We start from the raw sequence: 24,267 nt of genomic DNA on the forward strand, positions 1-24,267 counted from the left end.
ATTTCTTCTTGGACTGTTAAGTACTCATGAATCTTTCAAACATTTGCAGATAGACTCCTGCTATTAAAAGGCATTAATAAAGATTGATAAAGATTTCAGCACTGGTCAATTACAGCTGGGCATCATCACCCCTTATTGAAAGAGTAAAATATACGGAAATGTTAATATTGAATCCTATACATTTTGGGTGGCAAAAATCAATGATCAAACTTTGGAAGAGTAATTTAATCACATTTATCCAAATCTATTTTTTAAAAGCATTAAAAATATGCACAAACAATATATCTTTTCATTTTTATCTTTATTGCTGATGTCCTCAGTAGCACTCATCTTTTTCTATAAATACGTTCTCAAAACAAAGACAAAACGTTCTAGAAATAGCTCACCAGTACATGTTAACATGCTTTTATTTCTATTGTACTTCCGTATTCATTTTAAACAAAATGGGGGAAGAGTCTCCACAGACACGTTATAAGGATGTGTAGATAGAGGGCTTAAACTAGTCGTGTCCAACGACAGTCCTAACAGGCTGGTGTCCTGCATGTTTTGGATGCTGTGCTGGTCCAACACACCTGATTTAAAAGGAACAAACAACTTCAACAGCTTGTTGACCCATTCTGCACAAGCTTGTTAAACACTCATCAATATTAACGCAGTGCCTAAAAACAGGGAGACGTGTTTAATCTTCTGGTCAGGGAGACATGAAGTGACACCAGATTAATGGGACAACTGGATCTGCTGTGTGGCATTTTTTAAACATTTTCCAAGATCCACTTCCTTTTAAAACTTCCCAGACAGAACTGAATCAGATGTTTTTATTTTCTCTCATACATGGCTTAACATATGAGTCAGAAGATGGTGCTTTAGCTTAAACCTTCCATCACAAACATCACAGGCAAATGGTCTCGCTCCTGTGTGGATCAACATGTGTCGCCTTAAATGAATCTTCTGCAAAAAACTTTTCCCACACTCACTACAGCTGAATGCTTTTTCTCCAGTATGAACGCCGATATGTAGCTTAAGATGTTCTTTTCGTGAAAAGCCTTTGCTGCAAACGCTACAAACAAACCGCTTGTCATCGCTGTGGACACTCATGTGCTGCTTCAGATTTCCTTGTCGTGAAAATGTCCGATTACAAACACTACAAGCGAATGGTTTCTCCCCCACGTGGACCCTGATGTGCAAATCCAGATTTGCTTTTCTCCGGAAGCTTTTACCACAAACATCACAGGCAAATGGTCGTTCTCCAGTGTGACTTCTCATGTGGTCCTTGAGGTAATACTTTACACTGAATGTTTTACCGCAAAGATCACAAACTGTTGGTTGTTCCCCTGAATGGAACCTCATGTGAACTTTAAGGTGTGACTTCTGATTAAAACCTTTACCACAAACATCACAGATAAATGGTCTCTCTGCACTGTGGAGTCTTACGTGTGTTTGTAGTTGACTCTTTTTAATAAACCCTTTACCGCACGCATCACAACTATATGCTCTCTTTCCAGAGTGTAACATAATGTGCTTCCGAGCGTAGGACTTACTTCTGAATCGTTTGCTACAGATGTCACAACTAAATGGTTTGTCACCAGCATGAACTGACAGATGTGACTGAAAATTGTCTTCACAAAGAAATGTTTTTCCGCTTGCATCACAGCTAAACTGGCTTCCCTCACTGATGGATCTTTTGTGTGAATCTATTTTTTTCTTGACTTGGAGACATTTGTCATTATTTAAAGAGCTGGAAAACCTTTTTCCTGTCTGACTCTTCAAGTGTCTCTGAAGAGACTGCTTGGAGATAAACGGTTTACCACACCCAGAGCAGCTGAAGCTTGTTTTGGCAGTGCTACGTTTTTCATTGATGATCATGTCTGACTGAGGAGTTCTGCTCTTCTGGCTGTTCAGACTATCTCTACCTTCAGATTCAGAACCTGTCAACGGTCCCTGCCAGTCATCAGCCTCCTCATTCTCACTGGCTACAGTCTCAGAAGAATCAGAAGAACTTTCATCAGTATCTGGTGGATAACAAGTATTTGGATATGGGTTCCTCTCTGGTTCTGTTCCTCCACAGTGCTCTCCATCAGGTTCTGCTTCCATCTGTTCAACTGACCTTCTGGTTGGAGCTTCTGTGTCTCGGTTGTCTTCAATTTTGATGCAATGAAGCTTTGATAATGGACATTTTTCTTCATCATATTTGCTCTTCACCCTAACAGCAATGCTCTCAGTCTCTTCCTTCTCACCAAGCTGCTCTTCCTCTTGACAGTTCCAAGGTTCATCATCTTCCTTCTTTATGTAGGGAGGTTCTTGGTCCTGCTGGTTCAAACTGGAGTTCCACAAATCAGAAAACTCTTCTTTAATTACCAAGAGCTGCTGGTCAGGGGACACTGAAACACACACATGGACATTACAGAAACATTTAAGGCATTTTTATTGCGCAAAAAAATGTCAAAGAAAGTTGTTTTTCCTTCTTCTTTAAATATAAATCCCACTGATAAAGGAGCTAGTAGTGAATGATATCAGAAAAAATATTTTGAATTTAATTCCCCCAAACTAACAACAAGCCAGTTTGAGGACCTTAATCATGTTGCAGGTTTCTGTAGAAGACTAGATGACTGGCTTTAAATTGTTTTATAATAAACCCTGCAGGCATAATATTTAAGATTTACCATTCCTATCTTAAATCTTGGATTTAAGTACAATAGCGGTTAATGCATCATATGTTAGATCTATCATACCTTCTTGTGATTTTGTCACTTTGTTTTGGTGTTGTTGTAGTCTGTAGGGATTACTGATTCAGTGAAAACCGTTCCAGGTGGGATATTAAATTCAAAGATTGCTCAAAAGCACAAAGGTCATGATTCCTGATCAGTCTCGATGGTCGCAGATCCTTTACAGTAATAATAGCAATGGACTTATTAATTAGCTTTACATTCTCAGAGTTAAGAACAAGATTTGGCATCACAAGAGCGATGGTCTACAGCAGGTGAGATCAGCCGTTTTTCTTCCTCCTCCGGGCAAAAACGTGTAATAAAGTTCTGCATATTTGTTGTGTTTCAAATTGTTTCCTTTTAGCATGCACATGGTGTGGATCTTGTCCAGGTAATTTTACCTCAGGTGCAGAGGGCACAGGATGCTGTGTGTTTGACCTGATGTGTTCATTATTAACGGGTGTCGCATTTCGCTCTTCTGAGTTCTGCCCTCTGAATTCCTCAATATTAGTGTGTAAATTAACATTAAGATCATTGAGCATTGACGTTTGCTACTTGAATCAGATTTGTCCATTTCCACATCTTGATGCATCAAATTATAAATGTTTATATCAAGCAGCCCTTTTACCCAGACTAAATTTGCACCAATCCTCACAAACAAATATGTGTTACTTACTGAGATCTTTGCTGTCTTGTTTCTGCTCCAGTTCTGATGTGGATGCTGCAGGTATCAGGGGCTCCAAACTGAGCCCTCCGGGGTCTTCTGCTTTAACCTTCATCATTTCAGACATCCTCGATCCACTTGAGATTCTCCTGTTCACAATGCTTGTTTGCAACATTCACATGTTCTAGTGGTCTATCTCAGCCATATAACCTGTATCTTCTGTTTTTCTGCTGCCCGAAATTAGAATCAGACACAAATCAGCATCTGATCAGAGCAGAGAGTCTGATATCTTGGTCAGAAGTTCTGGTCCCACTGTGTCCTCAGTCTCTGGGTTCTCAGTTGGACAACACACGGGGTGGCCTTCCCTGCACAGTCTCACAAATTCAGAGTACGGACTCGTCTTGTAGCACTCACCATCACTTGTAGATGCTTTAACGTCTGAAACACTGATTAAGTCTATGCGGTTAGTTGCTTTAGCTCCACGGTGCCTTACAGTCGATACGCTTTGCTAATGACGGCTAATTAAATTATGTTCTGGAAACCTCGGCAGGAAATAACCACAGAGGTTAAAATAAATATGCAGATTCGATATAATACGGACACAGTCATTTTGGCCCTGAAACATTAATCATTTGATTTTAAGACGTTTTTTTCTGGAAGACCTTAGCAACCAAGCTAACATCCGGATTACTTCCGTTTCACTGACAAATTAAAGTTCTAGTTCGAAAATACACTTCCTCTTTCAACCTTTAGCTTTTCAGAATAAAATCACATTAAACGAAAATAACATTATCCTACAGGTCCTTCTCAAAAAATTAGCATATTGTGATAAAGTTCATTATTTTCTATAATGTAATGATGAAAATTTTACATTCATGTATTTTAGATTCATTGCACACTAACTGAAATATTTCAGGTCTTTTATTGTCTTAATATGGATGATTTTGGCATACAGCTCATGAAAACCCAAAATTCCTATCTCACAAAATTAGCATATTTCATCCGACCAATAAAAGAAAAGTGTTTTTAATACAAAAAACGTCAACCTTCAAATAATCATGTACAGTTATGCACTCAATACTTGGTCAGACATCCTTTTGCAGAAATAACTGCTTCAATGCGGCGTGGCATGGAGGCAATCAGCCTGTGGCACTGCTGAGGTCTTATGGAGGCCCAGGATGCTTCGATAGCGGCCTTTAGCTCATCCAGAGTGTTGGGTCTTGAGTCTTTCAACGTTCTCTTCACAATATCCCACAGATTCTCTATGGGGTTCAGGTCAGGAGAGTTGGTAGGCCAATTGAGCACAGTGATACCATGGTCAGTAAACCATTTACCAGTGGTTTTGGCACTGTGAGCAGGTGCCAGGTCGTGCTGAAAAATTAAATCTTCATCTCCATAAAGCTTTTCAGCAGATGGAAGCATGACGTGCTCCAAAATCTCCTGCTAGCTAGCTGCATTGACCCTGCCCTTGATAAAACACAGTGGACCAACACCAGCAGCTGACACGGCACCCCAGACCATCACTGACTGTGGGTACTTGACACTGGACTTCTGGCATTTTGGCATTTCCTTCTCCCCAGTCTTCCTCCAGACTCTGGCACCTTGATTTCCGAATGACATGCAGAATTTGCTTTCATCCGAAAAAAAGTACTTTGGACCACTGAGCAACAGTCCAGTGCTGCTTCTCTGTAGCCCAGGACTGGGAAATGCGGCACCTGTAGCCCATTTCCTGCACACGCCTGTGCACGGTGGCTCTGGATGTTTCTAATCCAGACTCAGTCCACTGGTTCCGCAGGTCCCCCAAGGTCTGGAATCGGCCCTTCTCCACAATCTTCCTCAGGGTCCGGTCACCTCTTCTCGTTGTGCAGCGTTTTCTGACACACTTTTTCCTTCCCACAGACTTCCCACTGAGGTGCCTTGATACAGCACTCTGGGAACAGCCTATTCGTTCAGAAATTTCTTTCTGTGTCTTACCCTCTTGCTTGAGGGTGTCAATAGTGGCCTTCTGGACAGCAGTCAGGTCGGCAGTCTTACCCATGATTGGGGTTTTGAGTGATGAACCAGGCTGGGAGTTTTAAAGGCCTCAGGAATCTTTTGCAGGTGTTTAGAGTTAACTCGTTGATTCAGATGATTAGGTTCATAGCTCGTTTAGAGACCCTTTTAATGATATGCTAATTTTGTGAGATAGAAATTTTGGGTTTTCATGAGCTGTATGCCAAAATCATCCGTATTAAGACAATAAAAGACCTGAAATATTTCAGTTAGTGTGCAATGAATCTAAAATATATGAATGTTAAATTTTCATCATGACATTATGGAAAATAATGAACTTTATCACAATATGCTAATTTTTTGAGAAGGACCTGTATATGGCGCCATGGTCCTAAAATACTCTCTTTATTAACACATATTTTAACGCATTGTTTTTAATGTTTTCCAAACTAATTAAAGTCCATTTATTTACATAACACTGATTCAGAAAGTAAATGTTTTAAAGAAAGAAAAAACCTTTAAGGACAAACCAGCCCAATTGAAAAAATCCAAACACAGTTTTTAAATTGATTACATTTGTTTATAACATCTCTGAAAACGTAAACTTCATAAAGATTTTAACAGATATTAAGAAAAAAGTATTTTCTAGATGTGGTCAGTGGCAAATGCAGATCAAGAAAATAACTGCTGGCAGGTAGCTTCAGTATTTAGTACCCACATTTTGCTTGGCAGCATTGTCTGACAGGGATCCCTTTAACTCATGTCAAAGTGAGACTCTCTGGAATCATGTTCCATTAAGTATCCTAATGACTGTCCCTGTATTAATGTAAATGAACTATTTTAATTGAAAGCTACCTGTTTCTGAGACCTGCTCTGATAGGAAGGTGGTACAATTTTTACTACTTTACACTACCTTAAACATTGACCTTTAGGGTGGGGCTTTGGGGTGGTTAGGTGCATAAACATTTCTCCTACATAAAAAAACTAAATTATGAATAATATGCATTAAGAGACATGCACAAGCTTTGTATCTGCTATCTGTTGATCACACTTAGCAAATTTAAGGATCACACAGGTCTCTGGGTGTCCAGCAGTCAAATGACTATAGAAGGCGCTGAGCACACTCTTCATGTGAGAGAAAATCTGTTCACAAAGATAAGTGGAGCTTGATATGGTCAATAAGGCCTGTGTAATGTTCTTGAGACAGTTAAACTTGTCTGGCAGTGATGTCCAGCAAGCTCCATGGTCATGCGCAGCTGTGGATTCCAGCTGCTGTGGTAGCAGCACCCAGGCTTCTTCAAGGCAGCTGTTTGTTGGCCTCTGACATTGTCACCCATTTCCTGGATATGTCGTTCCACAGTTCCGGCTGATGCAGGTATATCTTGTGTACTCTTTATAATTGTAGTTTGTTTGAAGCCCATCGCATAAAACCTATGAGCTACAGTGAAAAGCCTCCTAAATAAATTCACTGTCTGTAAAAGGCTATCCATGTTTAGTAATACGTTGTGCACTATGCAGTAGTGGGCACAGCTAACCAACAAATTTGCTTCACTAACCCATATTCCACTAACAAAACTATTAGCTTTGGGTTAGGGTATTTTAATAAACTTGTATAATTTAAATACCTTGTAAGATACTCTTCCAGCAGTTTATGGCTTGCCAAGATTCTCCTGCCCAGGATGTAGTGTCTTGATCAGGCTGTCAAATGTCGGGGAGTCCACTCCATGTAGCAGTAGCTTGTTGTCAACAAAATGGCCTACAATCCCTCTGTGCACCATAGATCTACTGGGCTGAGTGAACTCTGACTCACCCACAGCCTTTGCAGACTTTTCAACACGCCATTCATCTTTGAGCCAAACAAAAACTTCTCAACGCCTTCCGCCAGCGTGTGTGGAGCCTTCACCTCAGAATTGATCGACCAAGAAGACAGCGATGGTTTTGGCCAGGCTGCAATTCGCTTCTTGTTTTTTTTGGGAGGAAAACCAGCAAGACGTTATTTGGATTGTTACACTGGGAAATTCAAGTCTGTCACGGCTTTCACCACCGGAAAACCCCTTCTTGGGCAACGTGAACTGATGCTGAAGGTAGGCCCCCAACCCACTGTGTGTTCCGCTATGTTATTTCACACGCACACACAGTTGGCATTAGTGCCCTGATCCTTGACCCAGTCAAAAAGAAAAGAAAACGAGCCGACGAAGAGGCAGTTACGTAACACAAGCCTGTTGTGTGCCTAATGGACTCTGAGACATGCCCATGACAGAAAGGAACAAACTGACAGACTTAAGTTGTTCAACACTGATGATCCGAAAACGGCACATAGAGCACGATCTTTCTGCTGTAGAAAACCCCAGTCTTCCATCCTCATCGTCATATAACACTGAGTGTTGTCTAATTTTGCTCACTTCGATGCCATATTTTACTGACTAGTCAGTAACGTCTTTCTCGCCGGCAGGCAAAGGAACTCAAAATGGTCAGCCTTTGGTCATTTATAGCCAGTCATACGTAGACCCAGGTAGGTAGGGTGTTAGCTAAGATACCGTCATTGAGACGCGCCACAACTGATGTTGTAGCTGCACAGGTCCAACAAAATAATTGCCAGGCTTCATACAGATGTCTTTTAGGTTTAATCTGCTCCGTCTTGTGTTTAACAGAAGACACTGTAAAAACTAAGACAAAGAAACACACAGTTTCACTTAAATGTTTACTTGCACTGCCCACCTTTAAAACACATAATTTGTAGCAGCACAAATGTATGTAAACAAAAGTACAGTGGCTAAATATAACTGTCTATATATGGGCTCTCTCAGTGATACTGTGCACAAAATACACAATGAAAACAGTTATCGTATGCCCCACCTGGACCACATGTAGCATACATATTTCTCTCTGTGCTGGATCCTACCCAGAATGCCACAGGTCTAATGTCAACCAATCACAGGGGCATGATGCATCAAAAATATATAGTTTTCATTTGATCACACTTGCGGCTATTTAACAAGGCATCATACATAAACATAAAAACAAAACCCGTCATCCTGACATTACAGATGTGTCTGTGCTGGCTAATTTGGAATATGTAGGCACTGGGGGGCCTACATATGTATTTTTTTAAGGGGTTATTTCCATAATTTAGGGAGATTGAGGCCGGCCGATACTTATCTGTGAAACCGATCTCATCAATGATCTAACATTTAATTTGTATTTGAGATTTGCCTCATGAGCACCTAAAACAAGTTTGTATTGTTTAATGGGTTTTGTTCCATGTTTTTGAATAAAATAAGATTGGAACTTTAAAGGTGTATTGTAACCTTATAACACCTGACAGTGTCAGTTATAAAATAAATAAATAAACCGTATCAGCAAAAATCGTAATCGGCAGCTTTTTAAATATCGGTAATCAGCCAGAAAACTGCAATCGGTGCACCCACTAATTATTTTTAATACACTTTCTAAGATTAATGCACTGCGTGCCATCAGTTACCCCTTGTGTTTCAACTGTAGCAAGGGTGCACAGGGAAGCCAAATTCTAATGTAGACCCAGTGATTCATGTAAAACTTATGGAGTAGAACATGGAGTAAGAAAGGTGTGATACATACAAATCACCATCGACTGGCCAGAAAAATTCTGACTGATGAAATGTAGAACATCAATTATTAACTGCAGCCCTCATGAACAACCATATGTTTCTGTAGGTTTTCATGTCGTGCAAATGCTCTCTTGCAAACACTACAAATAAAAGGTTTCTCTCCTGAATGAACTCTCATGTGATTTTCAAGAACACACTTTTGGTTAAATCTGCTTTTGCAGACATCACAACCAAATGGCCTCTTCTCTGAGTGAAGTCTCATGTGTTGCTCCAACTGGATTTCCTTCACAAACCTTTTATTACACTCTCTACAGCTGAACTGAGCAGTGTGAACAGCCGTGTGTTTTTTCAGATCTCTGGGTTGTGAAAACCCTTGATTACAAACATTGCAAGCAAACGGTTTCTCTCCTGTGTGAACACGCATGTGATTCTTTAGTTTCCTTTGTTGTGAAAATCCTTTACTACAAACACTACAAATAAATGGTTTCTCTCCTGTGTGAACAAGCATGTGAGTCTTTAGACTCTCTTGTCGTGAAAATGCCTTACTACAAACACTACAAACAAACGGTTTCTCTCCGGTGTGAACATGCATGTGACTCTTTAAATTCTGTTTTTGTGAAAATCCTTTGCTGCAAACACTACAAATAAATGGTTTCTCCCCTGTGTGAACATGCATGTGCTTCTTAAGATGATCTTTAAGTGAAAATCCTTTTCCGCAAACATTACAAATAAATGGTTTCTCCCCCGTGTGAACACACATGTGTCTCTTCAACTCCAAATGTCGGGAAAATCCTTTGCTACAAACACTACAAATGAAAGGCTTCTCTCCTGTGTGAATACACATGTGACTTTTTAAACTCTCTTGTCTTAAAAATTCTTTACTACAAATATTACAAACAAATGGTCTCTCTGTGGTGTGCATTCTCATGTGATTTTTAAGACTTTCCTTTACCTTAAATCTTCTACCACAAACAACACAGAAAAAGGGTTTTTCTCCAGAATGGGCCATCATGTGAATTTTAAGGTTTGTCTTTCTATGGAACCTTTTAGAACAAACATCACAAGCAAATGGTCTCTCACAAGTATGTAGTCTCATATGTGTCTGAAGATAACGCTTTACTCTAAATCCTTTACCACAGATATCACAGCTGTAGTCTCTCTTTGCTTTGTGAGCTGTCATGTTTAATTCTTTTTTAGTCTTATGTTTGACTCTATTACCACAAGGACTGCAGCCATCCGTCTTCTTTACTTTTTGGACTTCAATCTGAGCCGTAGGTTTAAAACAAAGTTTAGATGGTCGATCTCTTCTGTGAATAGTCTTCTCACTTTGTTGAGAACCACATACTGGATCTTGACTGGACTTTGGCTCTGGTCCTCCACAGTCCTCTTCATCAGGTTCTATTTCCATCTGTTCAGCTGAGCTGTTGATTGGAGCTTCTGTGTCTCTGTTGTCTTCAGTTTTGATTTGATGAAGCTCTGATAGCTGAGGCTTCTCTTCATCTTTACTTTTCTGTTCATCTTCCTTCTTCACAGTAAGCCGCTCCTCCTCCTGACTGATCAACAGTTGCTCCTCTTCCTCCTTTATATGGGGGGGCTCTGAGTCCTGCTGCTCTAAACTGGGGCTCCAATCAGCGGGAACCATTTTGATGACAAGCATCTGACGAACTGGAAACATTGAAATACAAAATTATATAAGCAATTGCTTGGAAATATAAAAATAAAAAAAAGACCCCAATAATTAACATTTAAAATACAGCATTCCTTTTATAGAAATCTAACAAGCAAAAACAAAATTTTTTAAATATTTACAGTTGTATTGTGATCATGTGCCGCCTCACTCCATCGTTGAAGATAAAGTTTTGGATGCTGCACTAAGGAAGGACATTTTAAATCATTAATACTAATAGAAAATTTCAAGATATTGATAGGAAAAAGTTGTTGGGCAATTTAAGATGGTGGGTAAGTATGGTGAGTAGTTCAGGTTTCTGTTTAAACCTGATGTAAATTGTTTAGATAAGAAATTTCCCCACATAAGCCCCTTTTCCATTGCTGGTGGAAAGCCCCAGGCCTCGGAAAGCCCAGGTCGCGTTTCAATACAAATTTACGCGGGTAATTTCACTTTCCCCGGTTTTTACTTTCATGGGTAAATGGTCCTGGTCCGGAGTAGGTCTATCCAAATTTCCTGGGGATTGTTGTGTACAGCGAGGCATGACACCAGCACCTGCAGTAATGACGGAGGTTAGTATACAAAATCATACTTTTTATACCATTAATTTGTTCCAAAAAGTAGTTTTAAGATGTTTTAAGTTAGAAGGTAAACCTTGAAACTCGATTTGTTCAGTCAGTTCATGAACAATAAGCCTACTTTGAAATGTCTTTTCAGAGTTTCCGGTGCTGTGGAGCTTTGTTCACAGGCTAGTCAGACTGCTATGCTAAGCTTAGCTAACCAGATGGCTGGACACTAACCGCTGCCTGATCTCGGCCCGGCACTCTGGGATTTCCCGCTGCCTGTTATCTGTTTATGGCAGCTGAAAGTGAATATCAAGTATTTAGTAAGTATGTGGTAAATAACCACAAGTACCTTAAAATTAAACAGACATTTGTGACGCTTTAAGTTAATGTAGGTATTAATTATAAACTGTTTCACCACAGTTCAGTAAGACAAATATTTTAATGCAGTGCTGATGATCAGAGCACTTTTTTCCATGTACATAAAAAAAAAAACCCACATCTTTTCATGTAAACATAACTTAGTGGAGTGAGAGCTCTTTATTACTTTTAAGCAGAGAGCATCAAGCAGACCATCAAACAGACCAAAGGTGCAGCAGCAGCCAACAGGGTTTGACTTTTACTGTAAACATGAGTGCAAAAGGTGAATCCCTTAGATCAGGGGTCCCTAAAATACTACGTAGGAAGACATTTTATTCCTGCCGGCTGCATCTGACTGTTGAATAGGTGCGACGGGCAGCTATGTGGGTCAGCGACATTCTGGTCCACATTCCAAGCCAGCTGGTGGCGGTAATGCACCACATCGTTGCATGCCAGCCGCCAGAAAACGACAGAAGAAGAAGCTAAGCAGGGTCCTTGAACACGGGTTACTAATGCCCCTTTTCCACTGGCTCATTTTAGGCGGCGGGGCTCCGCCCTACTCGGTTTCGCTCTGCTACCTACGGTTTATGTGAAGCAGCACAACAGTGATCATACGAGTGTTCAGTGCGAGTACAGTGGATTCGAGGAAAACACTGAAAGCATTTCACTGACTGGGAAATGATCAAAGAGTGTTTGGAAGCTGTGGACGAAACACTTTTAGATTGAAAAAAGGACAACTTAAGGAAGAGGTTAAGCAAATTGCCATGCCTGCCACAAGCACAACAAGATGTACAGACCCAGCTCGACTGTGTCATTCAAAGTGCCTTTAATATTGGTACTTAAATTGGATTGCACTTTTCTGTTCAGCAGATGATTTATTGTTCATATGAATAATCGATCAGTACTTTAAAAACAAAAAATGTAGTGTTAATTTCATGTAAAATACAAATCAAAGAAAATATTTTTAGCCAGTTGATTTAAAATGTTCAGACCCCAAAGTGTTTCGATGATGGAGGTAGTGGACCTCCAGCTATTTTAGTTGGGGACCCCTGCCTTAGATTATTGTGGAGAACCTACTGTAAATTCCAGACTATAAGCCACTACTTTTTTCCCACACTTTGAACACTGCAGCCTGTACAACAGTGCGGCTATGCATGTTTTTTTTCATGCCGCCAAAAACATTTTGCCTGGTAACAGTAGACCAATCAAATTGATGAGTAGTTCAAAGAGGCCCAATGAACTTGTGCGATAAATCTAGAGCACTTTCACAATTCAGTTACCGGTATTGTAAATCAGTCATTTATATTCACCCTCATCAACATGGGAAATCACCAACGGGTTTCGAAAGGCTGGACTGCTGCGTTATTAAAGGGACCGGGTGCGCTCAAGTGACAGCGACAACGAAGAGGCTGAAGTGAGTGACGAGATCCTGAGGCTGTTCAATTCGGACACTGAAGAACAGGACATTGATGGTTTCAGTGCGTAGGAAGAAAATGAAGAAGGTGATCCATGACTTTTGACCTGGTAGGCTGCAGTGGATATCAGTTAGGAGATATTGGAATGTTGTTCGTGCACTGTTCAGTAAAAAAGCATAAGCAACGTAATTTGTGTGTTACTGATAACGTACGTATATTTAAAGGTAGCCGTGTCACAGGCACTGTTCGAAAAAAAGCATTTGCAATATGCATTTGTTTGTATTACCATACGGATTAAATTAAAAGTTAAAAATCCTCACGGCTAATATCTTTGTGTGTAAATTTCTCATATTATAAAGTGGGACACCCGCAGCTTAAAATCCGGTGGGGCCTGTACAAGTACAAACTTGGTTTTCTTTCTAAAATTAGAGCATGCTGCTTTTAATCAGGTGCGCTCTGTAGTCTGGAATTTACGGTACCTAGCAGAATGATTCCTCAACTGTTGAAGTAAAAATGCGTGCATAAAAAGAGCTCCTTGAGCAAAAGTGACTTTTACCTACACAGAGCAGAGTTTTGGCCAGCATGCTGTAATTATAAAATACTGTATGTTTGTTTCCATTTTCAACACTTTATTGTGAGAGTTACAAGACATTCAGGGAAACTGTTGTGGTGGCCATGCTTTTTCGTTTCTTCTTCAGACTTGAAATTAGTGAATTGGGCTAATTTGTCAGGTTGTATATCTTCCCCTTTTTCTATCTTTAATAAAGCTTGCAAACATCAGTCAACAGCTGTACAAGGCTTTGAAATCCCAGATTTTCATAATGGATTATGCAGTCATACATTATCCATTGCCTACAAAATGTCCCTTTAAACAAAGACGCTTTGTTAGAATGTACATACAGAGCAAGCTTTAGTTGAGGAGATGCTGTCTAACCAACTTTTGAGAGTCTCCAACTCTTGTTGCATGCACCTAATGACCGTTTTGTGAAAGTTTGACAATGTTATAATAGAAAGCGTTAAAAGGCGACATTGACCACTTAATCATCCTTAACAGAGAACAATAAGTGTTTTTTAAAGTTGTGGTGCAGATGAGAGGTTGCTTAGTTCTTAGAGGAAGGAAAATCAGATTTACCCCAGATCATGATCTACTTTGCCAAAGTTGTTGGAAGCTACTTCCCTAGTTCACTGACGAGTCCCCCCACAAACACAGAGCATGAATTGTTTTAGAAACAGTTTAAAAAGTAAGAAGAAGCGAGCACGTAGACCGCTGAGTCGTATGCTGTGGAGCGCTGGTGGAACCTGTGAATTTGGTTAAATGAATATATCGTAAATTCCAGACTACAGAGCGCACCTGATTAAAAGCAGCATGCTCTAATTTTTGAAAGAAACCAAGTTTGTACTTGTACAGGCCCCACCGGATTTTAAGTTGCAGGTGTCCCACTTTATAATATGAGATATTTACACAGAAATATATTACCCGTGAGGATTTTTTAATTTAATCCGTATGGTAATGTAAACAAATGCATATTGCAAATGCTTTTTTTCGCACAGTGCCTGTAACACGGCTACCTTTAAATATACGTACGTTATCAGTAACACACAAATTACGTTGCTTATGCTTTTTTACTGAACAGTGCACGAACAACAGATGTCTAGGCGTCTCTGCTGAGTCTGCTGCCCCAGCGACCCGGTCCCGGATAAGCGGAAGACGACGAGTACGAGTGCACGAACAACATTCCAATATCTCCTAACTGATATCCACTGCAGCCTACCAGGTCAAAAGTCATGGATCACCTTCTTCATTTTCTTCCTACGCACTGAAACCATCAATGTCCTGTTCTTCAGTGTCCGAATTGAACAGCCTCATGATCTCGTCACTCACTTCAGCCTCTTCGTTGACGCTGTCTCTTGAGCGCACCCGGTCCCTTTAATAACGCAGCAGTCCAGCCTTTCGAAACCCGTTGGTGATTTCCCATGTTGATGAGGGTGAATATAAATGACTGATTTACAATACCGGTAACTGAATTGTGAAAGTGCTCTTGATTTATCGCACAAGTTCATTGGGCCTCTTTGAACTACTCATCAATTTCATTGGTCTACTGTTACCAGGCAAAATGTTTTTGGCGGCATGAAAAAAAACATGCATAGCCGCACTGTTGTACAGGCTGCAGTGTTCAAAGTGTGGGAAAAAAGTAGTGGCTTATAGTCCAAAATGTATGGTAGTTAACAAAGGCTAATATATGTCAAAGGCGGAATATAATGCTCTATGACATAGAGCAGCAAACAAAAAATTATGAATAGGAAAATGTTACTTAGCTGTCTGTTTGATTTTGTTAGCATAATAATAGACCCATCGTTAACATGAACTGCCTAAAGTAGGTTTGTGATTTAAAATGAAAGGCAGGTCTTAAGATGAGCTACATTAAAGTGTGGTGAGTTATATTTATATTGGTAATGGTATATTATTAGTGCAATGCTTCAACTCTGTCAGAAAACAGTCAAATGATGTTTACTGTTTTCTCACATGATTCAGTGAGTCTTTATTGATTAAGATGCATAGCAGAACATTGATTTATTTCATTTACAAATTTTGCAACATAATGCCAAAAAACTGAGGATATTAAAGTATAAATATATCCTGTTTTTTATTTTAGTTTTATTTTAAAAAATTGGCAATGGATGCCCTTTCTTGGCTTAAGCATCTGCCTCCAAAAATGTCTGTGCATGTTCTGGCCAGTACCAGATCCAGTTGGGATGTGGTGCTGGTCTGGTTTTAGCTTTCTGGATATCTTTTGTATTTCCCCCTTAAGCATGATGCTGTCTCTCAGCATCAAGTCAAAGCTGAACAAAGTAATGGCTGCACCTCAGTGAATATTAGATGAACCCTCAACAGCATTTTGGGCGTTTACATTTGGTTAAGCATCCCTTTTGAAATTTCCAGGCAGACTTGCTCCATTCCAGACAAATAAATGTGTCACTTACTGAGATCTTTGCTGTCTTGTTTCTGCTCCAGTTCTGATGTTGATGCTGCAGGTATGATGGGTTCCAAACGGAGCCCTCCATGGTCGTCTTCTTCAACCTTCATCATTTCAGACATCCTTGATCCACTTGGGGATTCACCATTTAACAATCCTTGTTAGCAACCTTCACATGTTCTAGTAGTTTATGTCAGCCATATAACCTGTACCTTCTGTTTTTTTGCTGCCTAAAGTTGTAATCAGACACAAATCAGCATCTGATCAGATTAAACAGTATAAACAGAAAATGTAAACCGTAGCAGAGTTTCTGATACCTTGGTCAGAAGTTCTGGTTCCACTCTGTAACTTTGCCCAGTCTCTCGGTCCTCTACTGAACAAGGTTAGATGAAGTGTCTACAGACGGTATGTTCTTTCTCTCAATCTTAGAAACTCAGAGTGAGGATTCCTCTTACCGTTGGGAAACAGTGACCAACTCACTGCTGTTAGCTGCTTTAGCTCCATGGTGGCTAATTAGTCCTTTTCACTGCTAATGAAGGCTAATAATATTCTGTACTGCAAGCTTTGGGTAGAAATAATCACAGCGGTTCAAAACAAACATGTAGAAGCAACACGTTCTAGTACATAATCTGAGATACCTACTATGTACATGTTTTCCACAAAATTCAAGACGTACTTAGCCAGTCAAGCTAATATTTATACATCCGGTTACTCTCTGCTTACTGACCAATAAAAAAGTTCTGATTAAAAAAAAATCTTCCTCCTTCACTTCCTGTTTCAACCTGTAGCATTCCATAATAAAAGAACAAGAACAAAGAAATTGACTAAACTGAAATTCATAACAAAATGTTTGTATTGTATAACAGTTTTGTCATTATTAACAATTTATCTCACGTGATATATCACCAAGATATTTAAAAAATGTAATCTAAAAGGCATTTTTCAGTAAAAGTAAAAAAAAAAAAAGATCCAGTTGATAAACATTCAAATAGAATACAATTCTGCCAAAACAACTTTTACGCAATTTATTAGACATGAAGAAGAATTTGTAAAAGACTCTTAGATATTCATAGTATAAGCTTGAGTAAAACTACCACGGTTTCACAGTATTACAATAGTAAAAACTAAAAACAATGTAAAACATCCAATACTTATACTATTTAACTGCTAGTAAAATAGTATTACAGATATAACATTGTCTATTACATGTATTTATTGTTATTGAGAACACAGATGAAACTGATTACAGTTAGGCATTTTATATATTTATCCCTTTCACAGTATGTCATTTTTCCAACTAAACATAATCAGAAAAATCTAGGATTAATTTCTACAGCAAAGCATGCAATGAACACCTGTTGATTTAAAAAAAAATTTACCTACTCATTGCCCGGAATATCATTGCTTTTTGCCATTCTGCTCCTTAAGGTCGAACACTGAAAGCTAATACTAGATTGAAATATATCTCTGTACACTTTTCTTTCCTCTTTCAGTGATGCTTCTGGAGTTGTGTTTAAATGGTTTTTAAGGAAACCGCTAAGGGCCAAATGATTTCATTAATTATAACAGCTTCTATCAACAGCCTCTCAAAGAAAGCAGGTTAAACTCAGTCAAAAGTAAGATGTGTTATATAATGCACCATTATGTGATATAATAAATAAAACACCGGTTATTTTAGCTATTTCCTATGAAGTTTTATACTACATACAGTTTCTTGAAATTCTATTACCAATGTACCAGAATCATTATATTTAACCTTATTAGAAATAAGCAGATTCTGTGAATTCCTATCTACGGAGCCCGCGAGGGGACATAGGGGAATGTTTTTTCTTTTGCGTACCCACGCAATACTTTTGCGTTCGCTTGCAATACTTTTGCGTTCGCTCGCAATACTTTTGCTCTCCCACGCAATAGTCTTTGCGTTATCTCGCAATACTTTGCGGGAGACCCGTTTTTGAGATTTATTGAGTTTTATTTTGAAATCGGCCTTAAATAAAAAGATCTTCAATCAGACTTAAAGACAGTTATTATCCACAAACTGTCAAACTGCTGAACTCTGGACAATACTGCACGAAACCACATCGGTGACACTTTATTTGCTTATTACTGCTGCATGATGTGTACTTCTTTTGCACGCCACTTTATATAGTGATTTGAACGGTTCTTCTTCTCCTAAGCATTTAATCGCATTGTTGACTGTGTGTTAACCTGTATATGACAAATAAACCATATCAATGTCATATCAGTGCTGTTTGTTTTATGAGCAGTTTGTCAAATGTGCTGCTGTTCCAAAATGCACAGCTTTCTCAAGGTGATTAACTACTTTTGCAAGTGAACACTAAAGTATTGCTTGGGGACGCAAAAGAAATAAAATTCCCCCATATCCCCTCGGGGCTCCGTACCTATCCATTGTAAAGAAGCTGGGTTGTTGAACATTTCTATGAGTTAGAGGAAGTATTATTGTGCTTATTAAGCAAATGTCCCTAAAATGCTAAACACAAACTGGATGCACTTGATTTACCATGGCTTGCTAACCTCAAAATGCTGTTTTTCTCCTTAAAGTGGGGCTGTGAAATTAAAGAATATTTCCTTTTTTGCTGTGTAGAACTGATAGAAGCATCCAGAAAATATAGAAGTTTCCCCCTTGTAATCACTATTTAATGTGGGGCTTTTTGTTCACCATTGAGTCAGAGGATGAAAAATTACAAATAGTAGTTTTTGACCACAATCAGTACCATTAAAAAAGTGTATGGAGATAAATTGGGGCCATAAAGTTGGTTCAAAAGAAAAAAAATGAACCTGAAAAATTATTTTGATCCTCCCCAAAAAAAACTTTAAATAATGGAAAAAGTTTTGCGACTGAAAAAAAAAATGTGAAACTGGAAAAATAAAGTTCAAAACTACTTTTCAGATTCAAGTTTTTTTTTTTTCGCACTTGCAGATTATTTTATTTTTTTGGCTTCAAACTGCTGGCCCTGTTTGGGCGTGGGGGGCGGGGTCTCAGCTGAACAACACGGCTTAGAGATGCTAAGGACGATGTGGTCTTCCCCACACAGTCTCACAAACCTGGAACTGGGACTCGTCTTGTAGCACTAAACCATGAGGTTTTAAAAGTTTCAACACTGGAAACACTGATAAAATCTCTGGTGTTAGCTGTTTTAGCTTCACAGTGGCCAACAGCCATTCACTTTGTTAATGAAGGCTAATTACATTCTGTAAATAATCACGGAGGTTCAAAACATGGATGTAGAAGCGATATCCTCATAAAGACTAATTATATTTATGACTTGTTTTACACAAAATTTAAGACGTTTGCCTATGGGCCAACAAAGCTAACATTGTCACATTCAGGTTATCTTCCTGCTCACCGTAGAGGAGCCGAGTGGCCTACTGAGGATGCATTAGTATTTTTGGGCAATAGTGGAATAAAGTTTGATTTGAAATGTATACAAACAAAGACAATTAATATAAAATTGTATTAGTCAGTCATTTTCTATACTGCTTCTTCCATAGTGGGTTGCGGGGAAGCTGGTGCCTATCTCCAGCAGTCTATGGCTGAGAGGTGGGGTACACCCTGGACTTGTCGCCAGTCCATCGCAGGGTAACAGACAAACAACCAAATACACACTCATTCACAAACCTATGGGCAATTTAGAGAGACCAATTAACTTAACAGGCATGTTTTTGGACTTTGGGAGGAAGCTGGAGTACCCGGAGTGAACGCATGGGGGGAAAATGCAAACTCCATGTAGAAAGACTCCCAGCCAGGAGTCGAACCCAGGACCTTCTTGCTGCAAAGCAACAGTGCTACCAACTGCCCCACCGTGCAATAATAATTGTATTATTGCATTGAATAAACAAAACGAGTTCACCAAAAAGGTTTAGTTTCTGATACCTTTAATATTGAACTCAATATACACTTTAATCATCGAAAAGCAGATATGTGTAGAAATAAAACCAACAATGCTGCAGAAAAAGACAAAGTTATGAAGCTGCTGCTGGAAATCTTCAAAGTTTTTACAGAATATGTGATCCTCAAGGACTTCCTGCACATACAGAAAGACACGTTGCTTGGAAGTAAACAGGTGCCTAAATGGCAAACCTTTTATGCACGTTTGCTTTAATTTACTGTTTATCCCTTATTTACAAATGTAACATACAGCCTAAATTAGAGTGCTGGGTTGAAAAAACTGTTCATTGTATATTATGTAATAATCCAGACAAAAAGCAGACATTGCTATAGATAGAATTTAGGTATAAAATATAAATTATAAAGAGATGATTACACCTTTTTCTGGCTTTTACAATAAATATTAAGTTAATGTAGCAATTTAAACGCACAAAAGAACAGTTTAACACAATAGTCCTCTCTCCTAATATCCGTTAAAACATTCACTATTTAAACTATTTAACTATTTTAATTTAGCAATGCTTTTTTTTTCTCTTCAGAGTAACATAAAGCAACACTGTGAGCTGCATCAAAGAGGGATGCAGAAAGACAGACAGAAGCATGTCTTAATAGGGATCAATCTGTCAGACTACTGTGTTTAACAAGAAGAGACGGAATAATTATATGGTTTAGGTCCTCAGCATGGTCTATTTATTATGTGGCCACATAACCGTGCATCACATGTGAGCCTGAAAGGCTGTGTGTTATATTGTATAGATAAGTTAACAAATGAACAATGTTGTGAAAATATTTCTATTCACGTATTCTCCTTCATTTTCCACAGCAGCAGCTCTGTTTGCTGTTAACTTTATAATGCTCTGTAAAGTGAGTTAGCAGTGTGTGTGAGCCAAGTCTAAAGCTGCAGCAGGATGTTTTTTGTTTTTTTACAGTATCCTGTCTGGCAAAGGAGCACTCAGAATTGTTGTCTGAGTGCCAAGAAAAAGCCCAACAGATTTACTTTCACAAGTTGAGCATTACAGCTAATGCTTTAAAGCGCTGCTTGATATTTATAAAAAGAAACTGCTTTGAAACGGCTTTGGGATTATTTCAGTTTTTACGGACACAGAGACAGAAATGAAAAGGAAAAAAAGAGAAGCACAAAAAAGAGAGAGGTGGGGCAAAAAGGAAAAGGGGAGAAAAGGAGAAAAGAATGGAGGAAAGAAAGAAGGGTGAAGGGAATACAAGATAACACCGTGCTTCCTTCAACACCTGCAGAAACATTCATATTACCAGCTTTTTTACCAAAAAGTGCACGGTACTTATGAATGTAAGATGTATTTAGTGGTAAATGCGGCTCAATATAGAACTTCTGTGTATCTGTTAACACCTGAATCTAAACACCTGTGGATCTGAGTGCGAGTGTGTATACAAGGTTTCTCCAAAAAAATATGCAATAGTGAGTGTGAGGAGCCACAGACTTGACCCCTTGGATACGGAGGAGATCCGAGCCACAGACATCCAAAGGCCCCCTAGAGCATAGGAACCCCAGGGGAACCACCGCAACCCCGCGAGAAGAGCAGGGGGAGAGTTCCGGGGGAACCACCCAGCATCCACAGTGCAGAGACCCCAGGGAGCTGCAGCGACGAGCCCACAGGCCCCGCCGGCAGCCGTCTATGCCCGAGCAGATCCAGCCATGGACCCAGAGACCCGAGACCCCGGGACATATCACTCCACAAGTAGAGGCCCGACAGAGCCCAGGGGTCCAGGCCCCAGCAAGTAGCCACCGGGAGTGAGCCAGCACAAACCAAAGCACCCAGCCCCGGATACCAAGAACCACAAGTACACCGGCGGGCAGAGACACCAACTACCGGCAGGTAGTGTGGTGAGGAGGGAATAGGCCCCCATTTGATGGGGGGCCTCAACTGATCCAGGAGAGGGAGCAGCCCAAGACTCAACCTGACACAAAAAACAGGCACACACAGTCACAATCACACATCCCCACCCTCATGCGTACACATAAAAACACTCACACCCACGCACCCAACTTAAAGACAAACGACAATGGACGTTGTACCCTCACTCTCACTCCCCCTACATACTCTACCAGGTGCCAATACCCCATAGGAACAACCAGCCCCCGGACCCAGGAAGTGGTCCCCTTCCCTCTGGGGCTGGAGACAGGCAGACCGCCCCACCACCTGAACCTGGTCCAGGCTAGCCCGGGCTCGTGCCTGAACCTGAGTGACTCATGCCCGGATTTTGATCTTATCATGGAGAATAAGGTAAATGATTATTCCATTCTCATTTTCACTTTTGATCATTTTTCTTTCGGATTATTCCAATTCCTTTCTATAGGATATTTGAATTAGTTTACAGGCATTAACTTTTATTTCGATTGTAGGTAAAATGTAGGATTTGCTCCCAGGTGCTGTCTTACTGTAACCAGAGCGCTTCCACAATGTTGAGGCATCATCGTGCCCGGCATGAGAGGGAAGAACCAGTTATTAGCTTTCATGAGGCCCATATGGTTAACCTAAAATGGGACCCATATTGTTGGCCCATATGGGCAAAAATTTATGGGTCCCATTTAGCATTAACATGGGCTAACTGGGAATGGGACAGAACTGGGCAACATTATATGGGACCCATGTGGTTTTAGTATAATGGGACCAACATGGGAAGCCCATGTGGGCTGACTGTATTTGACCCCTGGTTTGATTGAAGATAAACTTGCAGAGTTGAGTTGAGTCAATGACTGAGTTGGAGGATAAAACATCTGAGGTGTTATTGATAAATTGTACACCTCCCTCTAAAAATAAAAATAAACATACCATCTTTATTGTGTATAACTGCATTAAAATAATCGTTGGGATTGTAATATCACATTGTTTTAACATCTGTTTCTTTTAATTTGTGCTCTGTTGGCACACTTACTTGTCAATAAAGGTTGGTGAATTGATATTGGCACTTTACACATCCGCTGCAGAAAATAGTCCATTAGATTAAGGACAGATTAAGGACAGATAGTCCATTTGATTAAGAAAGTAGCACATTTGATTAAAGACAAGATTTATTTTTATTTTTTCGATTGAGCAGTTTTGTTGCAACACATTTTTAAGGCGACGTAGTACTCATAACATGGATATTGTGTTACTTCAAAACATATTTTATCTGTTGATGGTTATGTATTTTGAAGATTAAAGAGCAAGTTCCACGTAATTAGTTCCACGTAAATAAGACCACGTCATCTGCAAAAAGAAGAGATGAAATCCACTGGTCCCCAAACCAGACCCCTTCCGGCCCTTGGCTGTGCTTAGAAATCCTGTCCATAAACGTTATGAACAGGACCAGTGATAAAGGGCAGCCCTGCTGGAGTCCAATATGCACCGGGAACAGGTCCGACTTAGTGCCGGCAATGCGGACCAAACTGCTTGGCTCGTAATAAAGGGCCCCCGATTCCATACTCCTGGAGCACCCCCCACAGGGCATCACGAGGGACACAGTCGAATGCTTTCTCCAAGTCCACAAAACACATGTCAACCGATTGGGCAAACTCCCATGAACCCTCAAGTACCCTGTAGAGGGTATAGAGCTGGTCCAGTGTTCCACGGCCGGGACGAAAACCACACTGGTCCTCCTTAAGCCGAGGTTCGACTATCGCCCGGACTCTACTTACCAATCCCCTTGCGTAGGCCTTACCAGGGAGGCTGAGGAGTGTGATCCCCCTGTAGTTGGAACACACCCTCCAGTCCCCCACCACCACCCCAGTCTGCCAGTCCAGAGGCACTGTCCCCAACCGCCACGCAATGTTGAAGAGGCGTGTCAACCATGACAGCCCCACAACATCCAGAGACTTGAGGTACTCAGGGCGGATCTCATCCACCCCCGAAGCCTTGCCACTGCAGGGAGCTTCAGCTCCCTGCTTATCACCTTTTAAATTTCAATTAACACATAAAATGCCTTAATAGTAACATTTTTAAAAATGTTATTCATTGTATGATAAAATTGTATTTGAAATATTAGACCAAATTTGATTTTAGTCTTTAGACAGGTATTCTCTCATATTCTTAGTAAATAGCCATCTAAAAGTGCCCACTGTTTGTTATTTACAGAACAAAAATAATGGATTATCATTATAGTTCTCGGACCAAAAGAAGATGGATTAAACCCAAAGTTTCTGAGCATTTAAAGTTATTGGAAGAGCTGAAGTTGAAAAATGGCTCATTTACTGATTTGGATTGTGCTTCTGAAGTGGACATCCAGATTCTCAGAGAGGGGTGGAACTGTGAGGCTGATTTGACAGAAAATGAAAAAGAATCTGATATAGACTTTGAAGATGAAAATGAACAACAATCAGATGCTGAAACAAAATGTGCTGCCAGTAGCATTGAGGTAGATTTGGAGATCAATGCTGATACTTAAAAGACTTTATTGAAGACCTGAAGTCAGTAACT

General features: G+C 39.9%; 2 protein-coding genes across 9 annotated transcripts in view; both read right to left on the reverse strand.

The window, feature by feature from the left end:
- Nucleotides 1-282: 282 nt before the first annotated feature.
- Nucleotides 283-4,075, reverse strand: LOC124874686 (zinc finger protein OZF-like). The gene is made up of 2 exons (XM_047376155.1): nucleotides 3,379-4,075; nucleotides 283-2,378 (listed from the first exon to the last, which is right to left on the reverse strand). Exons 1-2 carry the CDS (start codon nucleotides 3,539-3,541, stop codon nucleotides 826-828), a joined length of 1,716 nt encoding a protein of 571 aa, XP_047232111.1. The 5' UTR covers nucleotides 3,542-4,075; the 3' UTR covers nucleotides 283-825.
- A 3,888-nt stretch (nucleotides 4,076-7,963) lies between these two features.
- The window catches only part of LOC124875323 (gastrula zinc finger protein XlCGF26.1-like), a 71,766-nt gene continuing 55,462 nt past the window's right edge, over nucleotides 7,964-24,267 (reverse strand). The window contains exons 1-5 of one of the 8 annotated variants that reach the window (XM_047377423.1): nucleotides 16,567-16,677; nucleotides 16,380-16,486; nucleotides 16,242-16,297; nucleotides 15,932-16,154; nucleotides 7,964-10,610 (exon numbers count right to left, since the gene is read on the reverse strand). In XM_047377423.1, coding sequence (XP_047233379.1) covers nucleotides 9,013-10,610; nucleotides 15,932-16,046 — 1,713 coding nt within the window. In that variant the 5' untranslated portion in view covers nucleotides 16,047-16,154; nucleotides 16,242-16,297; nucleotides 16,380-16,486; nucleotides 16,567-16,677 and the 3' untranslated portion in view covers nucleotides 7,964-9,012. Of the gene's footprint in view, nucleotides 10,611-15,931; nucleotides 16,155-16,241; nucleotides 16,678-24,267 lie in introns of those variants that run through there. The other 7 variants (XM_047377426.1, XM_047377420.1, XM_047377427.1 and 4 more) reach the window with 7 other exon arrangements.

The sequence above is a fragment of the Girardinichthys multiradiatus genome, chromosome 10 (genome assembly GCF_021462225.1).
Source record: "Girardinichthys multiradiatus isolate DD_20200921_A chromosome 10, DD_fGirMul_XY1, whole genome shotgun sequence".
Lineage (NCBI taxonomy): Eukaryota > Metazoa > Chordata > Actinopteri > Cyprinodontiformes > Goodeidae > Girardinichthys > Girardinichthys multiradiatus.

Excerpts from the sequence above, each read along its gene's own strand:
- LOC124874686 (XM_047376155.1), bottom strand. The coding sequence starts at position 3,541 with ATGTTGCAAACAAGCATTGTGAACAGGAGAATCTCAAGTGGATCGAGG. Across the intron at positions 2,379-3,378 it reads ACAAGACAGCAAAGATCTCA|TGTCCCCTGACCAGCAGCTC; the intron begins GTAAGTAACACA and ends TGTGTGTTTCAG.